This window comes from Pezoporus wallicus, unplaced genomic scaffold, assembly GCF_028554395.1.
Source record: "Pezoporus wallicus isolate ANWC-B61680 ecotype Strahan unplaced genomic scaffold, APGP_CSIRO_Pwel_v1 contig_13057, whole genome shotgun sequence".
Lineage (NCBI taxonomy): Eukaryota > Metazoa > Chordata > Aves > Psittaciformes > Psittacidae > Pezoporus > Pezoporus wallicus.
This window is the reverse complement of record NW_026640978.1, coordinates 238,755-266,332: the sequence shown is the minus strand read 5'-3', so window position 1 is coordinate 266,332 and position 27,578 is coordinate 238,755. Positions and strand designations below refer to the sequence as shown.

General features: G+C 51.7%; 3 protein-coding genes and 1 long non-coding RNA gene across 6 annotated transcripts; 3 read left to right on the top strand and 1 right to left on the bottom strand.

Annotated features, from left to right (window-relative positions):
- The first annotated feature begins 12 nt into the window (after positions 1–12).
- Positions 13–11,322, top strand: LOC130605724 (uncharacterized). Its single transcript, XR_008973767.1, has 4 exons — positions 13–185; positions 1,357–1,472; positions 10,464–10,558; positions 11,080–11,322. It is a non-coding gene; the product is annotated as an uncharacterized LOC130605724 (long non-coding RNA).
- Positions 3,489–13,873, bottom strand: CALCOCO2 (calcium binding and coiled-coil domain 2). Of its 3 annotated transcripts, XM_057421435.1 has the most exons (11): positions 13,847–13,873; positions 12,796–12,981; positions 12,314–12,416; positions 11,807–11,940; positions 10,990–11,115; positions 10,402–10,529; positions 10,200–10,290; positions 9,016–9,111; positions 8,174–8,309; positions 7,737–7,774; positions 6,244–7,396 (listed from the first exon to the last, which is right to left on the bottom strand). In XM_057421435.1, exons 2-11 carry the CDS (start codon positions 12,970–12,972, stop codon positions 7,220–7,222), a joined length of 1,206 nt encoding a protein of 401 aa, XP_057277418.1. In that variant the 5' UTR covers positions 12,973–12,981; positions 13,847–13,873; the 3' UTR covers positions 6,244–7,219. The 3 variants fall into 3 exon arrangements, with proteins under 3 accessions (XP_057277417.1, XP_057277418.1, XP_057277416.1); XM_057421433.1 differs by lacking the exon at positions 7,737–7,774; XM_057421434.1 differs by lacking the exons at positions 6,244–7,396; positions 7,737–7,774; positions 8,174–8,309 and adding an exon at positions 3,489–4,009.
- Positions 13,222–15,701, top strand: ATP5MC1 (ATP synthase membrane subunit c locus 1). Its single transcript, XM_057421409.1, has 5 exons — positions 13,222–13,287; positions 13,784–13,945; positions 14,390–14,497; positions 14,757–14,932; positions 15,487–15,701. Exons 1-5 carry the CDS (start codon positions 13,222–13,224, stop codon positions 15,599–15,601), a joined length of 627 nt encoding a protein of 208 aa, XP_057277392.1. The 3' UTR covers positions 15,602–15,701.
- Positions 15,702–16,780: 1,079 nt separating this feature from the next.
- Positions 16,781–25,947, top strand: UBE2Z (ubiquitin conjugating enzyme E2 Z). The gene is made up of 7 exons (XM_057421432.1): positions 16,781–17,210; positions 18,860–18,932; positions 20,580–20,767; positions 22,519–22,630; positions 23,191–23,303; positions 23,805–23,895; positions 24,968–25,947. The coding sequence occupies exons 1-7, from the start codon at positions 16,885–16,887 to the stop codon at positions 25,136–25,138; spliced, it is 1,074 nt and encodes a 357-aa protein (XP_057277415.1). The 5' UTR covers positions 16,781–16,884; the 3' UTR covers positions 25,139–25,947.
- Positions 25,948–27,578: the final 1,631 nt, after the last annotated feature.

The following is a 27,578-nucleotide window of genomic DNA, read 5'->3' as shown; positions in this document are numbered from 1 at the left end:
ACTGATCCAACCTGGATAATAACACAAGGAAATGACCGGCTCTGCGAAGCTGGAATGAGCCTCCCAGCTCTGCGAGTGCTGCTGACACAATGGGCAGCGCCATTTACATCCAGGATCCGCAACACTTGTAGGGATTCAGTTCCTGCTGCCATGGAAACAGACCGCGGCGGCGAGCAATGGAGCAGGTTGGTGGAAGCTAATTGTTCGACACGCACACAAAAAAGCTTGGATCCCCTTTGCTTTCTGTGATCGTGGGTCCTTTAAAGGAACCTGCTCCATTCCCATGGCAGCCAGCAGCAGATTTACTAGCATTCATTTTCCATTTTTACAGTCCCCATCCGTGCCAGAAGGTTAAGGGGTTTCCAACATTTTCCATAGAACTAAAGATCCAGGGAGTGCCTCAGATTTATTTGAGCAATCTGTAGTGTACTCATTGCAATGCATTCAAGTGATGTACAGGGAGATGCAGCCTTGGCGTTAAAGCAGCTTGTTTTTCTCTTCTGCTGCTTCTCAACACAAGGATTGTTTGGGTGGTTTAGTGTTTTACTGGGATTAAAGACGTTTGCATTCAGGATCCTGCATCTGCTTTATCCTGTTTCTTGTTGGACCACGTGTTTTAGGCTCAAGGGCAAGAATCTCATGGTTATCTTATAACAGTTCCCTAAGAAATATGATTTAATAGCTCTTTCCAAGTGAATGTCTCTTCCAAGATGCGTTTGAGGGCTGTAACTCGAGTATTTGTGGAGGATTTGTGCCTTTCAGAGCATTGCAAGAGAGGCTGAGTGTCCCCATTCGTTAAAACCCCACCAGTGTAAAGCAGTGCCAACATCTCCAGGCACATTTTGGATTTGTACTTCAGAAAGGACAGAACCGAGGTCACTAAAATCATTTTGTACTAACAGAGAAGCAATTTCCTGAAGGCAGAGAAACCACTGAGCTGCCTAAACCCCCCGATGTTCTCTGTTTTATAAGATGAAGAACCCATCTTTCCAACCTTTCCTATGTTTTTTGGATCTGATCTAGCCAAACAATAGCCCTTTTTAAGGAAGGATTGTCAAGTCTAATGACTCCATTAAGGCAAGCGTGGGTTCGTCTGTGCTGCTACAACTACGTAATAACTCCTGGGAATTAAAAATCCATATGGCTCTCGGCTGTGCTACATAACATGTGGAGCAGCTGCTCTCAAAAATGTTATATCTGTTATTAAAAAAGGAATTAAGCACACTCTGTGGCTCCTGAAACTGCAGCTTCTTACGAAATGGAACCAAATGCAGTGTACAAAGCGGTCGGAACCTGCAGGCTGACCACCTTTGTTTGTCCTTCTCATTGTCACTGTTTGTTTCTGCTTGCATTTAGATGCCGTAATCAGGAGCAAGGCCCCAGAGGAATACACGTTATAAAAGCACAGGCAATATTCGAGTCTCATCCTGCACGTGGGGAAGGGAAGCAGGCAGGGGACGAGACGTCCAGATGTAAGTGCCTCAGGGCTCCAGTTATCAGCTCGCTCTCGAAGCAGCTGCTCCCACTGGCGAATGTCTTATGGATCAGTAGAGGAGAAGTACAGCCTGATGAACCCCACCAGGTTTCACAGGCCGGGAACACCATTGCGAAGGGTTAAAAACTCCCTGGAGCCTGAAGGGCATCAATCCCTTTTGGCAGCCGTCCATTTTTCCTCCATCCTGGCTCAGTTCTGCTGTTCAGCCTTTCTCAAAATGAATGTTAAATCTGGCGAGGGAAAGGGGGATTATGCCACAGATTTTTCGGACTGACTTTGGCCAAATTCCTTCATGGCTGCATAACTGTTTCCCTGTCTGTAACACAGGGGTGATATTTAATTAGAACATAAGTCTTGTAAGGCCTCATTCTTCAGAGCTTGTCACATGAGGTTGTAATGTGAAAGGGACTATGTTTAACATCATTAATTTAGGATCTGTGCTGCTGATGGCTTTGCTGTATTTGAGACTCTCAGTGCCAGACTAGTATTTTCTATAAGACTACAAGCCCTGGGTGCTCTGAAGCTGGTAGAAGCTCTATCACCAGTGTAATCTTTTACTTCTATTCCATGCTAAAGCAGGGTGCAAGCCTTCATTTAAGCCTAAACTGATCTTGCACCCAAGTTTTCATGACCTCTGGTGCCTCAGAAGGCAGAGGGTCTGCATGGGCTCTTAAACAGACCCCTGTGCAGTCCTGTCTGCTTCCCTGGTGGGGTGGCACAAGCATGGCTGTTCTGATCACAATATATTCCATAATATCCTACAGCCAGCAGAGGAGGATGAGTGAGCTCCTAAAAGGCTTTAGTGTTGCATGCAGCATGTGCTGTGCTATGAGTTGGGAGGCAACTAAGTCAAGGGGCGTATCTGTAGTAACCCTGTTTCTGGCCAGATCCAGTGAGCTACAGAAACATTGCTGTTTGGATCAGGACACAGTGTCCAATGTTCCCTCAATGTAGTTTGGACTGGCTAGGAAGTTTAAAAAGGAAAATCTTTGCCTAACAGCAAGAGATGGTCTATGCAGAACTTAGAATGTGATCAAAAGCTAACAAAACCCAACAAAACCCTCTACTTGCTGAGATTTACTGCTTCACAGACCAACGGAGCGACATGTAAACTGCAATACATCCGTCCCTATTCCACAAGCATCCCTGGCTCTGTCACTCCCCTCTCCAGCCCCCCCCCCCCCCCCCCCCCCGATGAATAACCCTTTCCCCTTGCCACGCTGAATAAGCCAGGTGACTCCAAACCCGGCCACCCAGCAGATGCTTCTGCAGTGCCAACTGTTCTGAACCCCCCAGCCCATCTCCAGCTTTATTCCCCCCCTTCCTTCCCCTGTGTCCCACCAATCTAGGCTGCCTGGCACATGCTGCACGCTGCAGTCCCACCGGAGTGATATTGTGATGGAAATGAGGGAGGGGATGCAGGCAGAACTGCACAGATTTACAGCACTCTGAGGGTTTCCATTAAAATCCTTGACAACTTGTAATTTATGAGTAGACCAACAGCTCTTGTAATATCCAGGGCCTAGACCCCATTCACTTCAATAATGCTGGTTTGGAATAAATGAGCCAGAGGATGGAAACCAGTTCTGTTGATATAATGGAGGAGGCTAATAGCTGTTTAGAGAAAACAACTGATGTAATTCTGGGACCCAATCCTTTCACCACCAAAACAATAAAGGTTTGATTCTTCAGTGCATTTCATGTAGTGATTTAATTCAGTACAAAGCAGGTGATAAATGGCAACGTTTGGATTCCGTGCCGTTATATACCCACTAAGCACTCTCTATTTGCCCAAGTGCACTACAGATAAAGGGACTCATTGACTCCTGTGCGAGCAGGAATCGCTCAGTCTGGATCTCCACAGGAGAACAAAGATGAACAATGCCTCCTTAGGAAATAAGAGCATTGACAAAACTCCCCTCTGCTTTTGGGTCATGCTGTCAGTTTTCAGTCCCACAGGGGTCTGTCTGTGAGCATTCCCTTCCCCACATCTTTCTGAGCAGTCTGTCCAAGTGTCATTTTAGGACACGTTTTTCCACCTTTCCCTGCTCTGCTCTCTTTCCCTGCCCATCTCTGACATGCCAGATGCAGAAGCACCCCCACTTGCTGAGTAAGCACTGGACTGATCCCTGTAATAAGGACTTTGATGATCAAAACGCTCCAAGCCCTCGATGTCCATTATGCTGCTGGAAAGAATTATCGATCTCTTCTGCTGTGTCTTAAAATCAAACTGACAAATTGATTACTGAGTAGAACCACTCAATTGCTGGCTTGTACACGGCTTCCCTTTCCCTCCTTTGTTCACCTGCAGCTTGTCTATTTCCATTCCTTTGTCGGGAATCTTCCCATTTCCTTTTGGCTTCCCCATTAGGGTGAAGAGCAGCAGAAGCTCTCCCAGACCATGTTCTGTGGGAGATGGGCCATGCTCCATGGCTCTGCCTCCTCCGAGCCAACAGTCAAGCCCCAGCACGGTGCTTCTAGAGGAGACTGATGATGCTGAAGGTCCAAATTGTTCTGCAGAAAGAGGAAAGAAGACATGGATAGACAAAGAGGAGCCAGGAGGGTCATGGGTGGAGGAGAGAGGCTGTTCAAGTGAGGAAGGGGACTGTGGCTGTATGATCGGGAATCGCTTCCTGGAAGAAGCAGAGCCCCATGTCATTTATTTCAGCCTCCATGCAGATGCTCTGACCTTCAGGGCTGAGATAGGTTGGGAATCTGGGATCTGTAACCGTCTCCTTTGTGGCCAGGCCCATTTTTCTGCATCAAAAAGGACTTTTCCCAGGCAAAACAATGGTCTTTCCTATGAAACGAACTGACATCAGGCAGTATGTGATGCCCTCTGGGACCACAGTTGGCAGCTGAGAGAAGCTACCATCTGATTTGCATTTTACATGTACGGAAAACATTCCTGCTAATTGGAAAATGATGTGCCATGGGCAGGGACAGGTATGTTCAAAATACACTGGGTGAATGTGAGGGAAAGCCCAAGAGAAGAACCAACTTCTTGGGAAAGGAAGGCAAAGGGGCTGACAAGAATGAAGGAGAAACAAAAGGACCAAGGAAAGGGAGCAGAGCTTTCTGAGGCTGAGTTACACTGTACTGGAGCAGTGGTTGCTGGTGGAAAGCAGCCTGGGCCAGTTCCTCAGCTGGACCAGACTGATGAGCCCTGTAAAGGTTTAAGAATACCTGTATTTGCAAAGATTTCCCCTACAAAGTATGACTTTTTCCATTGAGATACATTTCTAATGAATGCCCATTCAGATGCTACACGAATTCAGGTATAAACTGTGCCAAACCCCTCCTGTCCCTTTTGCAAATGTATTCCAAGGTCCTTACCCAATACATATCAGTGTAATATTGGATCTCATCCAAAGCATAACTATATCTCATTATCAGCCATTTGAGCTACTTCTCTATTAAACCATAAAACAGAGATAGCATTGAAACCTCTTCTGATTCCAAAGGCTAAATGCAGCAGTAACTTAAATAATGGTGTAAATTACAAACAAAATGAAAACATGGTCGGAAAATACATGTTGTAATTTATGCTTAGGGGTGAATTGATCCCTGGCTGCCCAGGATGGGGAAGGTACGACCTGCATCGGGCTGAAGTGTGTGGCTGGGAGTCTGAATCTGTGGTGTTATTACAGGGAAATAAAAGACATACCTTAAACTGCCTCCAAAAGCCACCATCCTCCTGAGATTTATTGCAGTCTGACCCCCTCTGCCGGTCACCCGGGTGCTGCCTGCGTCCCAGCGCCAGCACCTCAGTGTAGGCACCGGGATTTGTAGGCATTACAGGAGGAAGCAAGTGGGAAATGCAGTGTAAAAGGGATGGAGACGCAATCCGGGGGCATCGACGCTTGGCACCCGTAGATGGAGGTCATGGGTGGCATCACCACGTAGCTGGGTGATGGGTTTAGGACATGAGCTGCAGAAGCCAGTAGTAGTGAGAGGGTAGAGAAGGAAGAGGTCTGGGGACAGGCATTTGGGTGTTTTAGTAAAACTCACTTTTGTGTCTCTCTGTGTTTGAGCTGCTTCTTTCAAGACGCAAAGCAGTAAAAGAAATAACATGTTATTTAGAATGAGGAGGTATGGGAAAAGGTGTGTGTGGGGGAAGCTTTTTCTTGAGAAACAATAGGGCTTTTCCTGAGGAAACATGTATTTGGTTAAAAATGAGCCTCACTTGGATGGAATGTCACAACTGGAGTAAAGCTATGGCAGGAATGTGGAGACATCCTCCCGTAATCAATATTGGCAAAACATGTACAAGGCTAAGTACTTCTCATCCTGAGTGAGGAGGTTGTCAGCTTTTTCTGCCAGCTTAGGGAAAAAGGGGTCAATACTTGGACACTCCTATGGCAGAGATGAAATTCAGCTCTAGGTGTTTAGATCAGCACTACTGGGAGCAGATAGAAACAAAGAGATCCCATACAGCTCATTTCAGTTTCCTGATTTGTTCTCGTTATCCATTGCTATCCTTTGGCCTTCATGATATATTCCTGTGCTGTGGAAAGGCACGGAGGATCAAGCAGTTAAAGAGGTGTTTTCTGTTGAACAGAAACGATCTCACTACCCAGAGGGACATCACTTGAGCACTAAAAGTTATTCAAGAGGTGCTCAAGTACTTTGTTATACAGAAGCTTCACCAAGCAATTGAAATGTTGCAAATAGCTCCCTTCAGACCCCATCAACTTGTCCACTGTATTTCTTTAAGAAGGAACACACATACACATCCTTTTCAAAGACTCTTTGTATAGCTTTTATTCTTGTTTGTGGGTAATGCCTGCCAGTATAGTACATCTCAAGGCAGAAATACTCCGTTAAAATCTAAATTGATAAGAAAAGGTTGTGCAGAATGAAGACAGTAAAACATTTTGAAGTCTCTGTTACTCTAAATATTCTAAAAACTCTACATAAACTTCTTAGGAGTTTCTATTGCTTCAGATACTCAGCAGAAAACAGTGTGATACAGCTGGAAAATAAACCTTGACCCATTTGTGCTTGCGTGGAAAAAAGAGCTGTTAATCATGAACTGAAAATCCTGAAGCACAAACACAAATATGAACTGGGAAACCTGTGTGCAAAGCATTGCAGCATCCCAAGGCACTTAGCTGTGAATCACAATGTCTTGGTTTGGGAACAGACTCTTCTTATTCAGTCAAGGTGGTTTAGAAAGACAAAAGTAATCGTATTCATGATTTCCTTTCAGTGAGGACGAGGAAAGAAGAGATGTGTTTTTATTCAGACTTTCTTTCTTATTAATTCTGCATTCTGGAAGCTGAGCAGGACTGATGGTGTGCTCCTAAAAGATGATGAAATGTTTCTGGTCGTTGGTTAGCCATCACAGTGCTATATTAAAACCATTATAGTAGAGATGTATCAGCCAAGAACAGAAAACTGCTGTACTACATCCCATTCCAACCTGAATAAACTGTTAGGTGACAAATCCTGTTCTACAGAACTGGGACCTAAATTAGTAACAATAAGATCTGTAAGTTGTTTAACTTTGCTCAAGGCAGGAGACTTGAGTTTGAGGATGGTGATTCAGTTTCAGGATGCAGATGTCTGACCCAATTTGTGGGTTTGTCCCATGCTGCATGGAGCAAAAAGCTCAGAATGCCAGCACTAGTGGCATTCCCACTCTTGTCTGGGTGATCTTAGCATGAACTAAGCCATCCAGTGATTTTGTCCTCTATCACAGAGCAGATACAAATCTACAAATTATTCCAGGACATGACAAAGCATATGGGCAAACAACATCTCGTCACTGGACTTCTCAAAGGTCTCACTGCAGAATGGGCACTTCAGAAGGTGGCTCTGCATTTCGGCCTTGTACTGACTTGTTAAGGTATCTTCAGGACATACTTCATTGACCGTGTAGCATTTCTTTATGGAAGCCTGAAGTACAAAGGAAATGCAAATAAAATCAGTTTTTCCAATAGGAAATAAGGTATTCAGGAGCTGCCTGCTGCTTGTTCTGACATCAGATACTGCCAGAGCTGATCCTTAAAGATTAAGGTCAGCAGCTTCCCTTCTCGTCCTTAATACATGTAATTCTGTGTTACTGATTGTACATGTTAAGCACATGTAGCTCCATTTGGTTGCCTGCTATCCTACCCGGGCTAAAGCAGTAAGTAGACAATTGACTACAGAGATGAACTTGGAGACTGTTATTTCAAACCACTACTTTGTGCCCATAAACCACTAGTTCACGTCCAGTCGTGTCCACTTTACTTACTATGTCTGCAGCTCCTGCCCCCAGGTTTGCTCCTGCAGCTGGAAAAAGAAGACTATTTCAGCACAGCAAAATGATGAACAATGTAATGTGCTGGTAACTAGGAATTCTTGAAACATGAGGATGTGGCTCTGGATCTAACCCTATTTAGGACTGTGGAAGCTGGACATTAGCCACAGAACTAGCTGTCTCACAGCTCAATAAACTACCCAATAGTTGTCTCTCTTGGCAGCAAATGAACAGACAGATGATTACTTCAGTCAGCTCTTAACACCTGGCAGCGTTCTGCAGCTGGCAAGTCATCTGCACACATGCAAAGCTGCAGAGGTGCTGCTAATAATGGCTTTTCTACAGCATTCAATTGGAGAGGGAGGGTAATTGGCTTGAGGCTTTAAGAGCCGTGTATTTGCGGTTCCAGACAGAATGCCAAGTAATCTCACCACAATATGGATTTCCAAACAGAAGGCCTCCTACTTCAGGAGCTTGAACTGGAGCTTGGGAAGCAACAGAGGAGGAAGAAGCCTCTCTTGCCTGTGAGAGGTGCCTCAGGAGTCTGCCATTGTCTTTCCTTAGTTGCTGCAAAGGGACAGAAGGACAGAATGAGCTTCCTATATCAGAATCAAAATTGCTCTGAACTTCTTTTAGATAGCTCAGCGTTAGTCGGGCTTGACCGAATGGGCAAGTGAGGTAAGAAAGGGCAAAGATCTATTCTGTGGCCTGCTTGGAAAGGCAGATAAGATGATCCCAACAGAGTAATACACTTTACAAGACAGAAGACTATCCTGAAAACATGCAGAGAAAGCAACACAACTGAGCAGTCACTGCTTAGACTGGATGAGGGTGCTGAGGCGCTGGCACAGGGTGCCCAGAGAAGCTGTGGCTGCCCCATCCCTGGCAGTGTTCAAGGCCAGGTTGGACACAGGGGCTTGGAGCAAGCTGCTCCAGTGGAAGGGGTCCCTGCCCATGGCAGGGGTTGGAACTGGATGAGCTTTAAGGTCCCAACCCAAATCACTCTGGGATTCTATGATTAAGTCCATTTATTTCAGTGGTGTCAGCATGAAGCTAACATGAGGAGGTTCTGGAATCCCCATGCTATCACGAGGAAACCAGTCCAGACAGTCAGTTGTACATGCCTGCAGAGTGCCCGACAGGCTGGCTGGAGGTGATGGCCCATGTGCAGCACAGTTAAGTGATCTGTTTGGTAGAAGGGTTAAAGGAACTGAACACTGGACTGAGAGGTTACTGTCACACTCAATACAGGAGAAGACTGCCAAATTCTCACCTGATTTTCCTCATCAGCTTCCTTCATTTTTTCCTGCAGAATCTGAAACAAACACTTCTGCTCCTCCAGTTCTTTCCTTAAGTTCTCATTTTGTTGCTACGAAGGAAAAGTGTTGGTAAATCATGGGAAACTGACAACTGAAATGATGACAGCTCCAAGCACGGGGGCTGCCATATACCACCTGCCTCATGCTGCCTTTGTTACCAACAAACAGCACTTCACTTTCAATGGGAGTCTCACCATAGCTTGTCAGCCAGGATATCTCCATGGCACTACTCATGCTCTGGATGTTCATTACAACATGTGAAATGACCTCTGGAGGGGATATATGACAGCTCAAATAAAGAGGGAGGTTGAAGAAGGAAAAGAACCCATACAGCTGGAACATCCACCCTGGCAGGTTTCCTGGTGCTGTGAGACTTGCCTGGACAGTGGATAGCTAATACATCCTTGAGAATGAATCTTGCAGCTGATTCTTGAATTAAATCACTGCACCAGAGCAGCTGGAGTACTTAGGGATTCTGCAGTCATTCACAAAGAATCACTCTTAAGAAACCTGAACATTTGGGCTCACAGCGGAGGTAATCACAGCATCTATTCCAGGATGTAATTTTCAATGCCAAAGCGAGAGCAGAGTTTCCAAAAGCTTCCTGGGTACCAGATACACAGAGAGAAGCACCTTTAGAAGGTCACTCAGGACAACAGGCTAAGGAAGATGTGATGGCCTCAGGCACTGCTAATGATGGTTTCTTCAGCAGAAATAATGCCACAGCATGCTGCCCTTTTATATCCTTCTCATTGCTTCAGGGAGTGAGTTTCAGTGCTGAGGTCTGTGGATTACTTCTAAAAGGTCTGCAGAGGTTCCCTAAGAGAAGCAAGCCTTTTGTCCATAAACTTGGATTTGTTAGACATAAAGTCACCCCCAGCATCACAAGGAAACTGTGATGGGTCTGCAAAGTGAAAGAAGGCCCCTCTACCCTTCCCTTCCAGAACACAGCTTTCTTGAGCTTTCCTGGCGGTCAAATCACACCAAAGGTTGACCTTTTCCTAAAGAACCCATGTCATCAAAAAAGAAACTCATACACCAATGCCTGTGCAGGATTGCTCAGTTCTCCTTCAGAAGGAAACTGGTTCCATCAGAGGCAGTTCACCAAAGCAAAGGAAGGCAATTCTGGGGGTGTTACCTGCAGCTGGTCCAGGTGATCCAGGGTTGTTTTCAGGCTGGTTTCCAGGCGTTCCTTGTCAGAGGTCACACTCTGAATTAGCTCTTTGAGTCTACTCAGAACAAATCAAAACACACCATCATTTCACCTGGGGGAATCTAAGCCATAAAGGCAAGGTGCTTACGTGATGCCCTGTTTTGAGCTATGCTGTAAATGCACTTACTGGTGCAGTTCTGCCCCTCTGCTATCATCCAGCCTCTTTAGATGTGTATTTTTCTTTCTCAGGAAATTCAGCTCCAGCTCCAGTTTCTCCATGTTGCTCCTTAGAGACTCTAAGGTATTCTGCAGCTCCTGAATAATCACAGTGAGGTCAACAGGAGGTATATGGACAATAGTCCTGCTCTGCACTGGAACTGCAGAACCCCTTCAATGCAACACTGCCAGGCAGCCTGTCTGAGGGAGGAAGATCTCCCCTTTGCATCCTGACTGCTCTTTCACACCCTGTTTGATGTATATTAAGCCCTGAGCAAAACTGAAGGGGAAAAAGATAATGATGATGTGATTTCAGGACAGCCTACAAATCGTTTCAATCGTTTCTGAACACCCCCCTTCCCATGTGTTCTTGTCTCCTGTGTCTGAAGATGTCTCTTGTTCATCACTATTGTCTTATCACAGTGGAGTGGAAAAGGATTGAACAGAAAACATGGGAGAAACCTTTCCTGGAAGCATATGGTGGAACAAGACCCGACTCAATCGCTCTTCACCTTTCAGACGTAAAGCTTCTGACTTCTTGCATTAACATTTTGGTTACCTGTGTCTTCTTGAGCTCTTCCTGCAGATGGCTGTTCTGTTTCTGGAGACTCGCACAGTTTGCTTTCAGCTTCTCATTTTCTTTATGCAGGTTTTGGTTTTGGAGTTCAATCTCTTCCAGTTGTCCCTGGCAAGCAAAAGAGTTGCTGGCTCATCACAGAAGCAAAGAGCACAGTGCAAAGAGCACAGAAAGATGAGCTCTACAAAAGGGAATATCGTGTACCTCCTTCTGCTTTCACTGCTGGTGCAGACCAGACGGCTGCTTCACTCTCCCCAGTCTGTGCAAAGCTACCATTAACCTCATTTTTGAATACTAAGCACATTCTACCCCTGATCTCTGGAGTTGCTCAATGTCTTCTGTGCCTGCAGCAGCCAGCAAAGGCAGAGCTTTGGGGCTTTTTGCAGTTTGTTAGATTAGCACCACATGTACAGTGTAGTCATTAACAGTGCTGCACACAGGACTGCATAATCAGAGTGCTTGGCTACACAGCACTTCAGTCACTGTCCATGTGCATGCTCTTACTCCCACCTAATGGCAGGCTGTTTCCATGAAAATGACATTTTCATTTAAAAGTCATTCAAAATGCCCTGAAACACTATGTGTTACAAAAATGCTCACAACGTAAGTGATGAATGGCAGGCAGAGAAACAAAGGCTGCCCAGATCAGTGTGACGGATCAGTAGCGAAGCCAAGAATAGAATCCAAGTCTGGTGAGTTCTAGCTTGGCAGCTGAGTCAGCAGATCACCCCATGTTAGCAGGGAGCACCTGCCAAGAAAAGCAGAGGCAGTAAAAAGCAGGGGAAGAGGTGCTACAGACCTGGGGGGTAACCATCAGGATGTCATCCTCAGTCTCTACTCTGAACTGGAAAGGCACGCTGGCTCCCCGGACCATGCCGTCCTGGTCGACGTAGCAGAACTGATAGTATTCATCATCTTGTGGTAGGTAGCAAGCTTCAGACAAACACAACCACCCCGTCATATGCAGCTTCTCATTAGTCAAGTCTCTTAACTAAATAGCAGAGAAAGTGGGACCCTAGAAGACTGAGCCACCCCAGTTCAGTATTGCTGGTAATGTAGCACCCAGCGTTCAGCATTGTCTGAGCACTGTCAGTAATTCCTTGTGCCAGTGCTAAGAACACAGCTATCACTTGGTCAGGATGGCAGAACGTAGCAGATTTAAAATGCTGTGATCTACGATGGGATTTGAAATAAGCCTCCCAAAGTGTGGTCCTACAGAGACTCTAATTCCAAACACAGGCAGCAAAGTGGGAGTCCATGTGCACGAGCACTCACCTTCCCCGAGTGACCCACGCTGCCACCTCACCTTTGAACTGGATCTGCTGCTGCGCGGTGGTGTCTCTGTGGCTGTCACTGGGCAGAGGAGCCCACATGAATGTGTAATATTCCCGGGTTGTTTTCCATCCCACCTGCAACAGCAACGTTGTTACATGGCAGCACACAGTTTCTGTTTCTCCTGTGGTCATGGGACTGTATTGCCACATAGATCAGTTACTGGGAGGACTTTTGCATTGATATCCTGACTTCTAAGAGTTGTGGTCTATGCATGAAAGGATAATTCTAGAATTATGGAATGGTTAGGGTTGGAAGGCACCTTAAAGGTCATTTTGCCTTCGGTTACAGCAGGTCTGGCCCTTTGTCCCTAAGCACAACACAGATGTTCCATTACACAAGGTTATTAGTGAGAAAAAATCCCCCAACCCTGTTCCATCAAAGCCTGAGCTGTTTGTTTCTGCCTCCTGCTGCTTTCCCATCCTTGGCACATCTGGTTTCACAGGATTCACTTACCCGGAAGATGCCCACCCAGTCCTTCCCCCGAGGAACAATGTTCTCCGTGAGGGTGTAATAACAGGTTATGTCTCCTCCAGGAACATAAAACTTCTCCACGTTGATAAAGATGACCTGGGAGAAGTGGCAGCTGTCTATAAATACAGCAGAAGTGGGAGGCTCCTCAGAGATCTCCATTGTGAATGCCTAGAAGAGGAAAGGAGAAAGGGATTATCTCATGCTGCAGACATAATTGTGTCTGTGACAGGTACGAAGAGGTTTGGCTTGGGAATGAGGTCCAGACTGCCCTATACGCACACCACGGTGTCCCTGCCACTGTGGCCAGGCTGCTCCTGGCATCCACAGCAGCTTGCAGATCCTCTTTAGCAGACACATGTAAGGCTCCATCACTTCCCAGCCACCGTGCCTAGCGCTGAGGCTGCCAGCATGGCACAGCAGCCCCTCTCCTGCATGGGCCTCCATGCACGAGCCCTGCTGAGTACCCTACAGGGGGTAGGGCAGAGCATGGCAACGGATGTGGCACAATCCTCCAGGCCGTCCCAGGCTGCAGCAGCACTTGTAGGTCTCAGTAAAGCACAGGAACCAGCGTGCAGCTCACCCAAGCCTCTGTCTTTACCTGGCTGGTGCCAAGCTTCCCTACCCTGCCGTGCCTCGTGTTCCCAAATACCAGGGTGCTCTTGAGAGCCACGAGATGCAGAAGCAAACAGAGATAAGGCCAGCACTTTAATCTTGTTATAGCATCGCCGTGGGACAGGACCCAGGCTGCCCCAAGGCAAAGAACCCTAAGAGGCTGGATGCAGCAACCCCATGGAGTCTGCTGCAGGGAACAGCCATAGCTGTCGGCACGGTGCAAACACCTGAGGGAAACGAGACCAGCCTCAAGCCGCGGTTGGACACCGGAGGCTCCGCAGCCCCGGGCCGCTCCCGTTGCCTTCGGCCGAGAAACGAAAGTGAAAGCGTCTCCGCCCCCGCCCCCGTCCCTCCGCAGGGCCCCGGTGGGGCGGCAGCGGCCGAGAGGGGCGTTCCAGGGCCCGTCCCCGTCCCCACTCACCGGGAGGCGCGGCTGGAGACCGGTACTCGGGGGGACACAGGGGAAGGCGGAGCCCGGGCTCTGTGCGGGACAGACCGGCCCCGGCGCTCGAAGCTGCCGGTAAGGAGCCGGGGCCGGGGAGGCCCGGGTGCGGGGGTTCCTGTGCGCTGCCCCATGGAACGCGCTGCCCTGGGGGGACCCGTGGGTGAAACAAGGTGACCTCTGGGGACCGGAGGGCGATGCCGTCCGTGCTGGTGGACACGCAGTGAGCTGCAGGCCCAGGGGCTTCCCAGGGAGAAGGAGCAGAGGTGCTCAAGCACCTCTTGCTTCTGAGGTGTGAACTGGGAAGTCGACGGGTGCAGCTGCAGGGCTGACACTTTCCCTGCTGCAGCGTGTGTCTGGGGTTGTTCTGCTCACAGACTTATTCCAGAGGGCTAAGAGGAATGCTCTATGTTTGCATTTCCCTTTGCTTTTTAGTCCTGTGGGATGGTTTGAGACCATCTTAGACTGCTCTTCATGAAATAAGTGCTCTTTCCTGAGGGGTGGTGTGGACACATGCAGTGATGGGAGCTCATTGTCTGTGTTTCGCTGCAGTTCCGGTGCTGCTCCAGGGCTCTGGCCAGACCAGTTTCCGTGTCTGTTTTCAGCAGGCCTGAGCTTCAGACTCTACAGGTGAGGCTCTCAGTGCATAAATCAGGTCCTGGACCCCTGTGCTCGCTGCCCGTGGTACTCCATGCCTCCTCCTGCAGCGGAGGAATAAGTGTGTGTATCCAGAGGGTGGCCAGTAACTCCTAGCCCGGGTTGGGGATGGCTTTGCAGGCGTGGCTGCTCTTGCTCTGCCTTCAAGAATGATCGTGTTTGAATGACCCTTTCCGTGCAGTGAGAGGTGTCATTGATGTGTGTGTGTGTGTGTGTGTTCTGCCTCCCGCAGCCACCCAGCCTGTCCCCCCCGCTGCTCGCCCGCCGTGACTTCCAGACCAGCGCCGCTTCCCGGGATATCGACACTGCCGCCAAGTTCATCGGCGCCGGGGCTGCCACGGTCGGGGTGGCCGGCTCAGGAGCAGGGATTGGGACTGTGTTTGGCAGCTTGATCATTGGCTATGCCAGGTGAGAAGGGGAACCAGGCTGGCTTGAAGTGACCCCCTTCTGCCAGCACTGCATCCAAAGCTATTCCAGGTCTCTCTGGAATACGTATCCAGCTCTACATGTGTGGAAGCAGGTTAACTGAAGCACTTCTTGAATAGAAAATGGTCATGATAATCCATTATGCTATTAAAATAGTGGAAGAAAGCACCTGAATTGTTTGAATGCACCCTATAATTCCTTATAAATGGCGCAGCTGCTCTGTGGAGCTCTGCCTGCCTCCAGAGGAAGCGCAGCACTCGTTAGCAGGAGCTGTTGCATGGTACCATCAGGGTGGGTGGCCCTAGCCTTTTGCCTTCAGCGTGCCTGTACCACTGAAGCTAGGGGGAAATCATGGCTTTCTTGTTCCAGCCAGTCTGCCATAAGCTGCTTTGTGCTCCAAAATCTGTTGCTTATGTGACACAATCCCAGTGAACACAATGTGGCAGAGGCTCTTGTCTGGACTCCTTTTCCTCATTGTGGATCTCGTTTTGTTTCCCTTCTCTCTCTGCTTTGATCCCCCTGGTACTGATGCTCAGGAACCCATCCCTCAAGCAGCAGCTTTTCTCCTACGCCATCCTGGGCTTTGCCCTGTCCGAGGCCATGGGGCTCTTCTGTTTGATGGTGGCATTCCTGATCCTCTTCGCTATGTGACAACTCATCCTGGCTGTGGCTTCCATCACTCTGCGGTTCGAGCCTGCTTCCATCCCAGCGCTCCAGACTGACAAGTAAAGAAAAGATTTCTCTAAATAAACTGGTGCCTGTGTTTGATTTTTCCTTACGTTCCTCTCCAGCCGCGGGGAAGTCCTTGGCTGAGTTGAGGAATTGCTTGGAGAGGGCAATATCCCAGCTGTGGGGTCACTCACTGGTAAAGCAGGAAGTTAACATGGAACGATGGTGGGAGGGGAGGACCACGGATGTGGAGTAACCTGGCTGACAGATGTCCTTGCACAGCTCAGAGCCGTTCACACATCCTAGAACCGCAGCCTGGTTGGGGTTGGGAGGGATGTTAAAGCTCATCCAGTTCCAGCCCTCTGCAGGGACACCTTCCCCCAGTGAGCACTGCCCTTGCAGAGCCAATACAGAGCTGACAAAGGGGGGTTCCATGTACTGTTTAGAGTGTCCATGCCATGAAAGATGGAACACAGAGAGGTGATGGGTGCTTGGGAGCGGTGCTGGTGTTGCAGGGCTGTGTTAGCAGGGAGCAGGCTGGGCTGTGCTGCCATGTCCCTTCCAGGCACCCAGCGGAGCTGGCTTCAAGGTCATGGCCCTCCTCAAGGCACGGCTTTACAGCCGAGCCCCTGCTGGGTGGTTCCTCTGCAGCACGAGGCAGGGGGAACCTGAACACCCACCGCGGGCTTTGTGCCCAGGGCTGGGGGAGCCTGGGGCCTTACCTGGGTCACTGCGGGTGCTCTGCGTGCTCCGAGCCGCTGGAGCCGTGATCTCCACGGGGATGCTCAATGGGAGCAGTGTGGGGAAGGGACCTGACCTGAAGTCTCCTTGAGCCCTCCTGGGCAGAGCAGAAGGGACTCGAGGACAACGTAAGGGTTGAAACAGAGACTTCCCCCCTGCCTGTGGCCGTGCCGAGCCGTTGCATCCCTGCGGGTTAACCCGCGCTGTACCGGCTCCCCCACCGCCGCTCCCCAAAGGGCCGTTTTCCACCCCAAAAAGCCCCGAACTCGTGTTCCCGCTGCCTCTCCCCCGGGACACCCCCGCGGCGGCAGAGGGCGCGCTACGCCTTGCGGAAGGCTCTGCCCCCTGTGGCGGAGGCGCTCTGGCACCGGAGGCGGCTCAGTGATGGCGCGGGGCGGGGTGTGAGGGGGCGGCGCCGCTCTGGCCGGCGGTCGGTGGTGGAGGCGCGCGGCGGGCGCCGCTCTGGCCGGCGGACTCGGTGGTGCGGAGGCCCGGAAGCGGCGGTCGCCGAGGCCGGGCGCGGAATGGCGGAGAGTCCGGCGGCCGAGGAGGCCGCCCCGGCCCCGGCCCCGGCCGCGGTGCTGCCGGCGGCGGGCAGCGGCGGGGCCTCGGCCGGCGGCGCGGGCGGCCCCGGTGTCTTCATCCCCGCCGAGCTGTGGGCGGCGGCGGGGTTCGGCGCTGCCACAACGGGCGCTGTCGCAGCCCCGGGCAGCGGCGGGGCCCCCATCGCGGCGGCGGCGGCGGCCGCGGGGGCCGCGCTCCTCACGCACTCCGCCTTCTGGGACCCTACGGTGAGCGGCGACTGGGACAGCGAGCGGCCCAGCGCGGCCTGCCTGCTGCGGATCAAGCGGTGAGAGCCGGGCCCCGGGGCTCCTGGTACGGCCGGGGAGGGCCGCGACCCCCGCTGTGGCGGGGGGGAAAGGACGGGACGGGACACGGTGGGCTCACGGCCGGAACCCTCCCGGCGGTAGCTGCCCGCTGGGCCTCACCGGCCCCGCACCGGCGGCCTTGGGGAGCTGGGGCCAGGCCCCGGTCTCTGCCGTTATCCCGCGGCTCTCCTGGGGCAGCCCCCGGTCCATCGAGCCCCGGGATGCGCCTTGCCCCGGTGGCCGGCGGGAGGATGGAGCCTCCCGCCTCGCCCTGCCCAGAGCCCGCATCCGGGGGGGGGGCTTCTTCCGTGCCCGCTGCTGAGGGGCGCTGGGCGGCAGAGCTCAGTGCAGGGCTCCAGTCCGGCCTCCGGGATCAGCTCGGAGGCGCTGTTGGGGCGGGGGAGAGCTGCCCAGTCCCTATCAACACGAGGTGTTGGTGCTAAACCTGCCCTTAGCAGTGCTCCTGCCTGCCGGGCCCACCCGTTTGCCTGCCCTGCCTCTTTGCTTGGGTGGTTGAAGCCGGTGCGTCGAGAACCGCTGCTAGAACAAGCAGCACAGAAGCAGAGAGTAGCTGGGGCTGGAAAGGAGCTGAAGAGCACCCAGTTCCACCCCTGCCATGGGCAGGGGCACCTCCCGCTGAACCAGGTCACCCAAGGCTGTGTTCAACCTGGCCTTGAACACGGCCGGGGATTGTTGAAACGCTGGCGCTGGTTCAAAGAGTCCTTCCTCTTCCTTTGGAGCAAGGATCCCTGCCTCCAGGCTCTCGCTCATCCTCGTTCTGGGGCTTGCATAACGCCTTCCAAAGGCAGCAGCGGGCAGTGGGGCGGTTTCCAATGCAAACACCCTGTAACGGTGGCAGGAAGGGGAGGCTCCCCCTTGCTCTCCCTTGTTCTTACCTGGAAACCTTTCCAAGCTCTGGTTGCTTCCCAATGAGAAGGTCGAGTGGGAGCTTGCTCCGGAGCTCACTGGAGCTCTGACTGTGGGAGGACGATGAGGGTGATGGAGGTGATGGGTGATTGTGAACGGAGCAGAGCTGTAGAGGATTCATTGTTCTTCATTCACTTGGTCTGAGCTCCTCGAGGGACAAGGCCGTGGGGCTGAAGCTCTGTGTGTGTGCACGTGCATCCCAACTGCTCCTGAGCCCACTGTCACGTTGAAGCCCTGCTTCTCAGAGCAGGAGCATCTCAAAGGCTGTTGACCCATGGCATGTTTGGGGACACCGAATGAACAGGGGGTAGGAAAGGGATCCTGTAAAGAGAGGGAAAGCAAAGGGAGGGGAAGGTCTTCCTTTAACCAACAAACCTCCCCTCGGAGCAGTGCTTTAGGGGAGGTTACGGGTGAGGTGTGTGCTGAGCTGAACAGCAGGCAGCCGTTAGTCAGTCTGGTGCCTCCCACCTTGCTCCATTGGAATGCTGCTTGTGCTCGGGACATTCCTCAACTCCTTTTGAGGGGCGACTCGAAGCAGCTCAGCCAGAAACCAGGCAGAGGCCAAAGAGCAGTTCCTGCCTCTCTGCAGGTTTCCATCTTCAGAGCGCATCCCTTTGCATCCCTGCCATCCAGAACATTCAGGGCCTCGAGGGCTGATGAAGGCCAAGGGAGATCTTGCCTAACTCCTCTTTCCTTTCTTCAGGGATATCATGTCCATTTACAAGGAGCCGCCGCCGGGAATGTTTGTTGTGCCCGATCCCCAGGACATGACCAAGGTAAGAGAAGATTTGGAGCTGGTTCAGCTTTGCCCTTCTCTGTACGTTGCTGTTGATGCCTGCTCTAAGGGGTTGCCCGCATGGAGCGTTCCCTTAATGTGATGAGAGGAGCCAGGGGGAGTCTCACAGGAGCATGAGGAGGCTCCGGTCTTCCTGGTGACATTGAGATGGGCTGGATTTAAAAGGGGAGGAGGCTCTCAAGGAAACTGGGGGGGAGAGCCCATCCTAGGGACCTGAGGAGCTTCCACAGATGGAGCCAGCTCTGCTTTAGTGGCCCTGTGAACCAGTGGGGTGCTGCTCCAGCTCATTTCATCCTGTTGATGCTTGAAAACAGTCAATAGAGCAGCTCAAGGAAGAGGGAGCTCTGTGGAAGGCTCTTGGCCATGGGGGGCTTCTCAGAGAAGCTGGGAATGAGAAACATCCCCCAGCAGCAGGCAGTGCTGGAGCATCCCTGACCTGCCTGTGGTGTTGAGCCGTGCGAGCTGGCGGGGATGTGTCCCTGGAGCTGTCCTGCTGGGGTCCCACGGGTACCAGGTCTGCCCTGTGCAGCCTCTCCCGTCGCAGAGCTGCTCTCCAGGGACCCAGGCAGGGCTATGGCCTCTCCTGCCCTGCTTCCATCCTGGCTCTCGGCCTTTTCCAGGAGTGTGAATTCCCGGTTATTCCAGCAGCGAGCGGGGGGGCAGAGGCTGCTCCAACGGTGTTCCTGATCCCCTGTATCTCTTGGCTGGTGCTGCCCCTTCTCCAGGCAGTGTTGGTTGTGTGCATGTCAGGGGGGTGGCTTTGCTTTTCCTCTGCTGCACACAAAGGGTTCCTCCAAATTCCTGCCTGGAAGCACCTGCCTGACTTGGGGCCCTTTGGGTTTGGAGGCAGCACCAAGGGAGCGTCTGTGCAGAGCCAGCTCCTCCTTACGCTGCCTTCCCTGCCAGTGTGCAGCTGGATGTGCCAAAACGGCCTTCAGCAGAGGTGTGGGTTTGTAGGACACCGGCCCTGGGGCTTCCAGCTGAAACCCTGGCGAGGTGGGAGCATCACGGAAGGAGGCTGCTTGGATCACTTGGGGAAGAAGCTTCCTTAATAGCCTGAAGGGAGTCGAGAGTTCCTGCTGTGCAATTGGGATCTCTGAGGGTAATTAGCATGGAGAGAATAGGGTCTTAATTTTGGATCCTGGCAGAGGAAATGCACTGATTGGCTTCAAGAAGACCAAACGAGCGCGAGACCATCAAATTGGGGAATGCTGTCGTTTTGGCAGGAATTCGGGGGGTGGGGGTGCTTTTACCTCTGTTCTAAACCGAGTGAAATTCCTTTTCCTGCATATTTGCAATCTTGAAGCACCTGGACTGGGATTCAGGCTGCTTTGGACACCCTGGAAGCAGCTCCTGTGGCCTCTGGCCAAGCCTCCCCATTGGAAACCTGCTTTGCACGTGGAGCGCGGCAGCGGGGAGGGAAGCGCGGCAGCGGGAGGAGAAGGGGAGCAGAGGGAAGGAGGGAGGGGGAAGCGTGGCCTGCACGGGGCCTGTGCTTGTGGAAGATGCTGCCTCCCTCCGTGCTGCTGCCGGGGTGGAGGTTTCTTGCCCTCGCTCGCCTGCGTGGAGGATTGGATGGTGCTGCACAGTGTTGAAGTGGTGCGCAAGACGGGCTTTTGTTTTCCAGATTCATGCATTGATCACAGGCCCATTTGACACGCCTTATGAAGGGGGTTTCTTCTTGTTCCTGTTTCGCTGTCCTCCAGATTATCCCATCCACCCACCAAGGGTCAAACTGATGACAACGGGAAATAACACAGTGAGGTTTAACCCCAACTTCTACCGCAATGGGAAAGTCTGCCTGAGTATTCTAGGGTAAGAGGAGCCTTTGGCTGTTTCGGTGGGAAGGTGGCTGCGGGCTCTGCTCTGCCTCGCGCATCCTTCTCAGCGTGCCGTGCCCTCGTCTCGCCCCAGATGCGTGCTTGGATGCTCCTTTCTGCTTCTGTGGAGCTGTGCGCGGGATCGGAGCCGTGGAGCAGCAGCGAGCCCTCCTCTGAGTCTTAACTTGTCTTTAAAAGCACTTGAGAAGGGAGCAGGGGACGCTGCTCCTTTCCTCCTGCTTCCCCTGCAAAGCCTCAGACCAAGCACTGCTTTTGCGCTTTGCAGCCCGGTCTGTAACGCTGGTTGAAGGAAGGGTTTTGTGAGTTTAGTTTCCCTCTCTCTGTGTGGGTTTAAAAGAAAGAAATAAATAGAATTAAAAGCCAAGAACTTCCTTGAGAGCCATTTGACTGCTCTGGGCTTCCACCTACACGGAGTATGTGGGGCTGAGCAGTGGGTGTAATGATTTACAAGCAGGGCTCCCATGCTGCCTGTTCAGACAGGCTCCCCTGCTGCCAGGCTGGTTGTTCACCTGCTTGAGTTTTAAACAGGGAGCCAGGGCTCTTGCAGCTCTGGCGGAGGATCCCTGGCTGTGCTGGGGGATTCCCAACCCCAGCAGGGAGAGAAAGGCTTTTGCCAAGCCTCTGGACTGGTGCAGCTGGGCTGTGCCTGGTTCCTTCTGCTGCAGAGAGGCAGGAACAGCAGCCGGGTGAGGAAGGGGCAGGGATGGCTTCACTTGCTGTAAGGTGGGATGGCTTCAGCAGGGCTGGGCAGGTACCACTTACACCAGAGCCGGAGTAGCTGATACCATCAGGTGATAGGTGCTGGTTGAGAGCTGTGTGGTGCTGGGAAGCATCTTCCTCAGTGGAGGAGGCTTCCTGATCCAATGAGCTGGATGCCAGTGCCTGCAGGGCACTGAGATGCGTAGGGCACACGTGTATCTTGGGGGTCTGGATGCTCCCACACAGGCTGCCTTCTTGCTCATGCAGTTGTAGCCCCCCCAGCATGGAAGCTGCGTTATTGAAGAGCGAACAAAGAGCCTCAGCCTTAGCAGGAATGGGAAGCACAGAGGGAACTGCCAATGAAAGGATTTAGGAGGATCCTATGTGGGTCAGCCCATCCTTGTTCAGCTCACAGGGAGACAGGTCTGTATCTGGAGCTAGGATATTAAGGGCAAGCAGCAGAGCAGCTTTTTCTGCTTATGCTGTTCTGTGCCAAGGAGTTTTGCTACCCTGTGTGTATGAAGCGGGCACCCTATTCCTATAGTGGAGCATCCATGAGTGCTTTTGATGGGTGTCCTTGTGCTGTTTGTTACAGACTCCACAAGTGGGTGTCTGCTTTGGGTCTGAAAATGAGACTTCAGTGCTGGGAGGTCGGTGGGTTTGACTCCCACCACTGGGAGTGTTGCTCCGGGCTGCTGGGTCAGATGATAGCCACACGTTCCCTGTGGAATGCCTGCAAATACTGCTTTTCCTCGTGTGTGATGCAGTGGAGTGAGGTTCCCCAGCCCCTCCTGCCTCACTCAGGCTAAAGTACTCCTTTAGCTGAGAGAATAAATCACTTGGACCCTGAAAAGCTCCTCCATGCCCAATGCTTTCTGTATCTGTAGCAGCTCTTTCTCTTCCTGTCGCATTCCTGTGAGGGCCAGCCCTGGTTTCCCAAGCTTTCTGCTCTGTGGTGGTTGGAGGGATGGTGCTTATGGAGCCAGGCCTGCCTCCTTAATGCTGCTTTTCTGTTTTGATGCCCAGCACTTGGACCGGGCCTGCCTGGAGCCCAGCGCAGTGCATCTCCTCAGTCCTCATCTCCATCCAGTCTCTGATGACTGAGAACCCCTATCACAACGAGCCTGGCTTTGAGCAGGTGAGAGTGGGAGGTGGCTCAGCCCTGGGTTTGCAGCTCCTGGGCTCTTCCCCCCTACACCTTGCTTGGAGGGGGGGGTGTGTGTGTGGCAAATCCCAGTCTGGGAATGGGGACAAAAATAGGTTATGTTGCTTGGCTGTCCTCCAGCTTGCTCTGCCTCCAGTCAGAGCTTGAGGGGGAGTTGGAAGGCAGCTCTGAACCAGAGGCTGCTTGGCTCTCCTCTGTGTAAGGTAACTGAAGAACATGAGGCATCCGAGAAGTTGCCGGGGAGATGGGAGGGCTCTTCCTTCCCCTGCTACATGACTCCTGAAATGGCTTCCATGGGCTGTCATGCAGGCACCACACTGCTCAGCTTTCCGTGCTCTCCAGCATCTTGGAAACAGGCAGGTTTCTGGGCTGCCTCCATCAGTTGACCCCTGGAGATGTATAAAATCTTGCCAGCTTTTGACTTGCAGTGTAAATGAGCATACAGAGAGCACAGGCACCGTTGTGGGTTCATGCAGTGGGGAGATTCAGCCATTGCTGTTGTGTGGACTCACTGGCCCTAATTCTGTTTCCAGGAGAGGCACCCCGGGGACAGCAAGAACTACAACGAGTGCATTCGGCACGAGACCATCCGGGTAGCAGTGTGTGACATGCTGGAGGGAAAGTGTCCCTGTCCTGAGCCGCTACGGTACGAAAGGGAGGCATGGAGGGGGCTGAGACAGGGGTGTGGGAAGCAGGATAAACTTCCCTGGGATCCTGAGAGTTGCTTCTGGGAAGAGCAAGTCTTTAACTCTGCCTGGTGCAGCCAAGAGTCATGGCTGCATCTGCGTGGTGCCCAGGGGCTGAGCACTGACAAAGGCCGTGTCACTGGGTACAATGGCTGCATCCTCCCACTTGTGTTGGGGAATGAATGTGCCTTGTCTTATGGAGGGTGAAAAACCCGCTCAGAGGGAGGGGGGCACAGCTGCTGGGGGAGCACGTGCGGCGTCTCCTCAGCTGCGGCGATGCTGTGGTTCATTTCACCCCGTGTCCTGCCTCGCTGGACCCTGGTACTTGGCTGGGGCACCCTGCCTTGGTGTCCATGCTGACTGCATAGACTGGAGTTCAGTGGGATGGGGTGGCCCTGGATGATGTGACTGTTGGAACCCTGTCATTTGGTGGTGATTGTTTGCTCTCTCCTTGCATCCAGGGGTGTGATGGAGAAATCCTTCATGGAATACTACGACTTCTATGAAGGGGTGTGTAAAGAGAGACTTTATCTCCAAGGACAGACAATGCAGGTGAGCGGCAGATGATTTTCTTGTTGACAACACGCTGCCTTCGGTAAGGCTGTGTACTTAGAGACAAAGAACAATGTGGAGTACCTGGGTCTTTTCTGTGAAATGCCTGTTCCAACCTTGAACCAACCGTGAACCTGAGACCCGAGGTGTTCCTGTGGGCATCCCCAGGCTCAGCACACGTGCAGTGTTTCCAAGGCTGAGTGCTCGACCTCAGAGCCTCTCCAGGCAGGCAGGTTCTTCTTTCAGTAGTGGAACCAGGATGTGCAGTTTGCTTTCGTGTGCATTTGGTGTTAAGCAGGGAGGGCACATGTAGGTTATCCAGTGCTGGTGGCTCCTGAACAACACTGCAGTACTTTCCTCTTGGTAACTGGTAGTTTCTCATCTTCTGAGGTTTCTTTGCCCATGCAGCAGATAGGAACATTTCTCTGATGCTTCTTGTTCTATCAGGTACCATTGCAAGTGGCTGACTGAGTTAAAGCTACTAGAGGAGGAAAGAGGTGGAGGAACAGTGACAACAAGGCAGACACATGTAGACAGGTTGAATACAGGAGCTTGTTGCTGCAGGAAAGTAGACTTTATAGATTGCCAGGCTATTTGCATGTGAACAGACGTGTCTCCCTCCCTCATCTGCCACCTCTTGTCTGACTCATTGAGAATCCACTTCCAAGAAAGGCTGGAGGTGGCTGATTTAATGCTCTCGTGTCTCGGAGCCCTTTTTTCCTGTCAGTGCCATCCCTGGCTGTAGTTCAGAAATGGAAAGCGCTCCCAGAGCAAGAGGGTTCATGTCTGGAGTGAGAAGTTTCCATGAGGCAGGTGTGTGCCTGCCGTACAGCTGCGTACGGTACTGATCTGAGCGCCACGCGGTGACGTTTGGTGACATTAGAGGCTTGTCAGGTGTGGCCCACTCTTGTTTCTTCTTCATGGAGCTGGGGCTCAGTTGCTTTCTCTGGGGTTCAGGAAGATGATGGTGGTGTGCTGGGCTCCCAGGGGTGGCGAGGGGATTTCTCCTCTCTGCCTCTTGCAGGAAGGGTGCTGCTCCATGTTAACGGGCTTCTCTCTGCTTTGCTTCCAGGACCCTTTTGGTGAGAAACGAGGCCACTTTGACTATCAGTCCCTCTTGGTGCGTTTGCAAGGCATTCGGCAGAAGGTGCACGAGAAACACCAGCAGGAGAACACAGAAATAGACTCTGAGAGCAGCTCCTCTGAGACAGAGACGGACACTCAGGGCTGCCCTAAAGCTTAGAGCTGCGGTAACGGTGGAGAGGCCAAGCCATGGGGATGTTCTGTCTTCACACTCGAGAGTACCCCTGACAGACTTGACAACCAAACCAAGGCCAGAGCGGAGAAAACTGGGGGGTATCTTCAGGCTCCTTTTACTGCTCTGGTGGAGAACGCTCAATGAGAAGACTTCACGCTAGGCAAAGCCAAGCTTGTGACAGGCTACTTGTAAAGGTACTTACTATGCTAGGAAGCCAGAGCATGTGGCATCAGGTTCTTTTTCGGAAACACCTCCACTGGTTGTTTAATTCTTCTTAGTTTTTTTGCTCTCCATTTGATTAAAGAATGAGATCCAGACTGCAAATCCTCTTTACAGCTTCTCTGTTCCTAGACAGTGAGCCCTTCCCTGGGGCCGTGCTGACCGTGGAGCGGGAGCTGTGGGAGTGCTTTGATGAGGCCAGGGTATGCCAGGCCCCTGTTGTGCAGGTTGGGAGCCTCTCTGCTCTGTGGAGCCCAGCCGCCTGATGTCTTTCTCCTAGACACTGTTCTAGACAGACCAAAGATAAAGAGCAGTGGTGGAATGTGGGCTCCTTTCTGAAAGCTTTACTCAAGCCCTGGGTGACTTCATCCACTGAGACTTCAGGTGCAGAGGGGCGGATGGAAAGTGGAAACTGCAAGAATCCATCTATCGAGTGCAGGTGTGTTCATCCTGGTGTTTTGGGGAAGGGAGGGTGAGGAACTCATTGCTCGGAGATGGGAGGAGCACTTAAGAAGTCCAGTTTGTGTATTGCTTTTGGAGGTGTTGATTTGCATTTAGCACTCTAGAGATGCTGTGTCCTGCACTGGAGTACTCTGCTTCCCACCTCTAGTCAGTGTCATGGTTTATTTTCCTCCCTCCTCCTGCCACCACTGCCCTGCTGCTACTTTGATGCAGGCTAGGATAAGGGGCAATTCCAGCCAAGGAAGCCGCTTTGTCAGAGGCCTACAAATCCCTTTGCCAAACCCGGCCGAGCACAAGCCAGCCGAGTGTGTGAAGTTGAGCCCTTCAGTGTATTGGACCATTTTAAACAGCAGCTTTTTACCGTGAGCGAAGGCCACCCTCTTGGAGGGTGTCTGCTGGCTGCAAGTGCCATTATGTCAAAGATGTATTCCTTGCGTGGAGGTGAAACATCCATTGCTCCAGGTAAAGGAGCCTGGTGACCGTGGGTTGGAGCTCCGTCTACTTCTCATTTGGTTGTTAATGATTCATTCGATGGGAGCTTTGATAGAAAGCTAAGCACAAAGTTGCACACTGTCCCAGGCCCTCTCCTGCTCTCCTTAAACCTTCCCACCAGCTGGGCCCTGTTTCAGACTCCTGATGGTGGTGGGAGAACCTCCAGTGGCCATCTCTGATCTAAAAGCAGCGCAGAAAGAGGGTCCCAAAGCCCCCTGTTGTGTTCTCTGCAGAGAGACAATGCCCCATGTGCCACTGACTTCTCAGTCTCTGGTTTCTATAACCCTTGCAGAACTCAGAAGCCTGCACACGGCTGCTTCCGCAGCGCTGAGAGGTGGCAACATTCCTGAATCCCTCAGGTGCCGCCCAACAACGTGGGAATCTTTATTTGCCTTTAGCAAGCAAACTCCCCTGGGTCATTGGCTTGATTGAGACTGAAACCCTGTCTTCCGCTGAGGGAAGGCTCAACTTCCACCGGACTCACTCAACCCATCCACCAGAGAGCACGTAAAGCGGTGTGCACCTCGACACGAGGTCCCAGGGAGGCAGCGGGGTCTCCCGAGAGCCGTGTGCTACTTCCCTGCCTCTCTAATCCCATTGTAAATGCCACGTTGTTTTTCACCATTCAGTAGCATTGTGGGTAGAGCTGTGGCTCTGCTGCCTTCCCAAGGCAGAGCTGGTCCTCAAATCTGTTTGTGATGCATGTGGCGTTACCATCCACCGATACAACGAGACAAGAAAATGCCTTATCGTGGACACTATTCACATAACTAGCATGTGGCTGTAAAAGAGAAGTATTAGTTTTATAGCTCTGCTGTTGTCTGTCCTACCATTTCTGAATGTTTCCATTTCAAAGTGACAATCCTCAACTGACTGCTTTAGGCAGAGATGTTTTAGCAACAGATTTTTAGACCTAATTGAGTTGAAAATATATGCACAAGAGTCACTCTAAGATACCTGTTTATATACTATTGTACATAAGATCTTTTTTTTTTGGTGCAATAAAGTTTGTTTTGGCAGAATCTAGCCTGTGGTATTCCTTAGTGGAACGACTCCTTGAGGGCTACAGAGCAGCTTCTTGGCATCACTGCTGGCTCCCAAGTCTTTACCCAGGGTCCCATTTGTGTTCTCCCAGACTGCAGTTGCCAGAAGCAGCTTAGATAACCTTCCTCTTGCTGTGGCTGTTGGTTGTCTGTGATGGTAAGTGGCATTTCCACCCGCAATGAGGAGGAAATGCAGAGGTAAGCAAGTG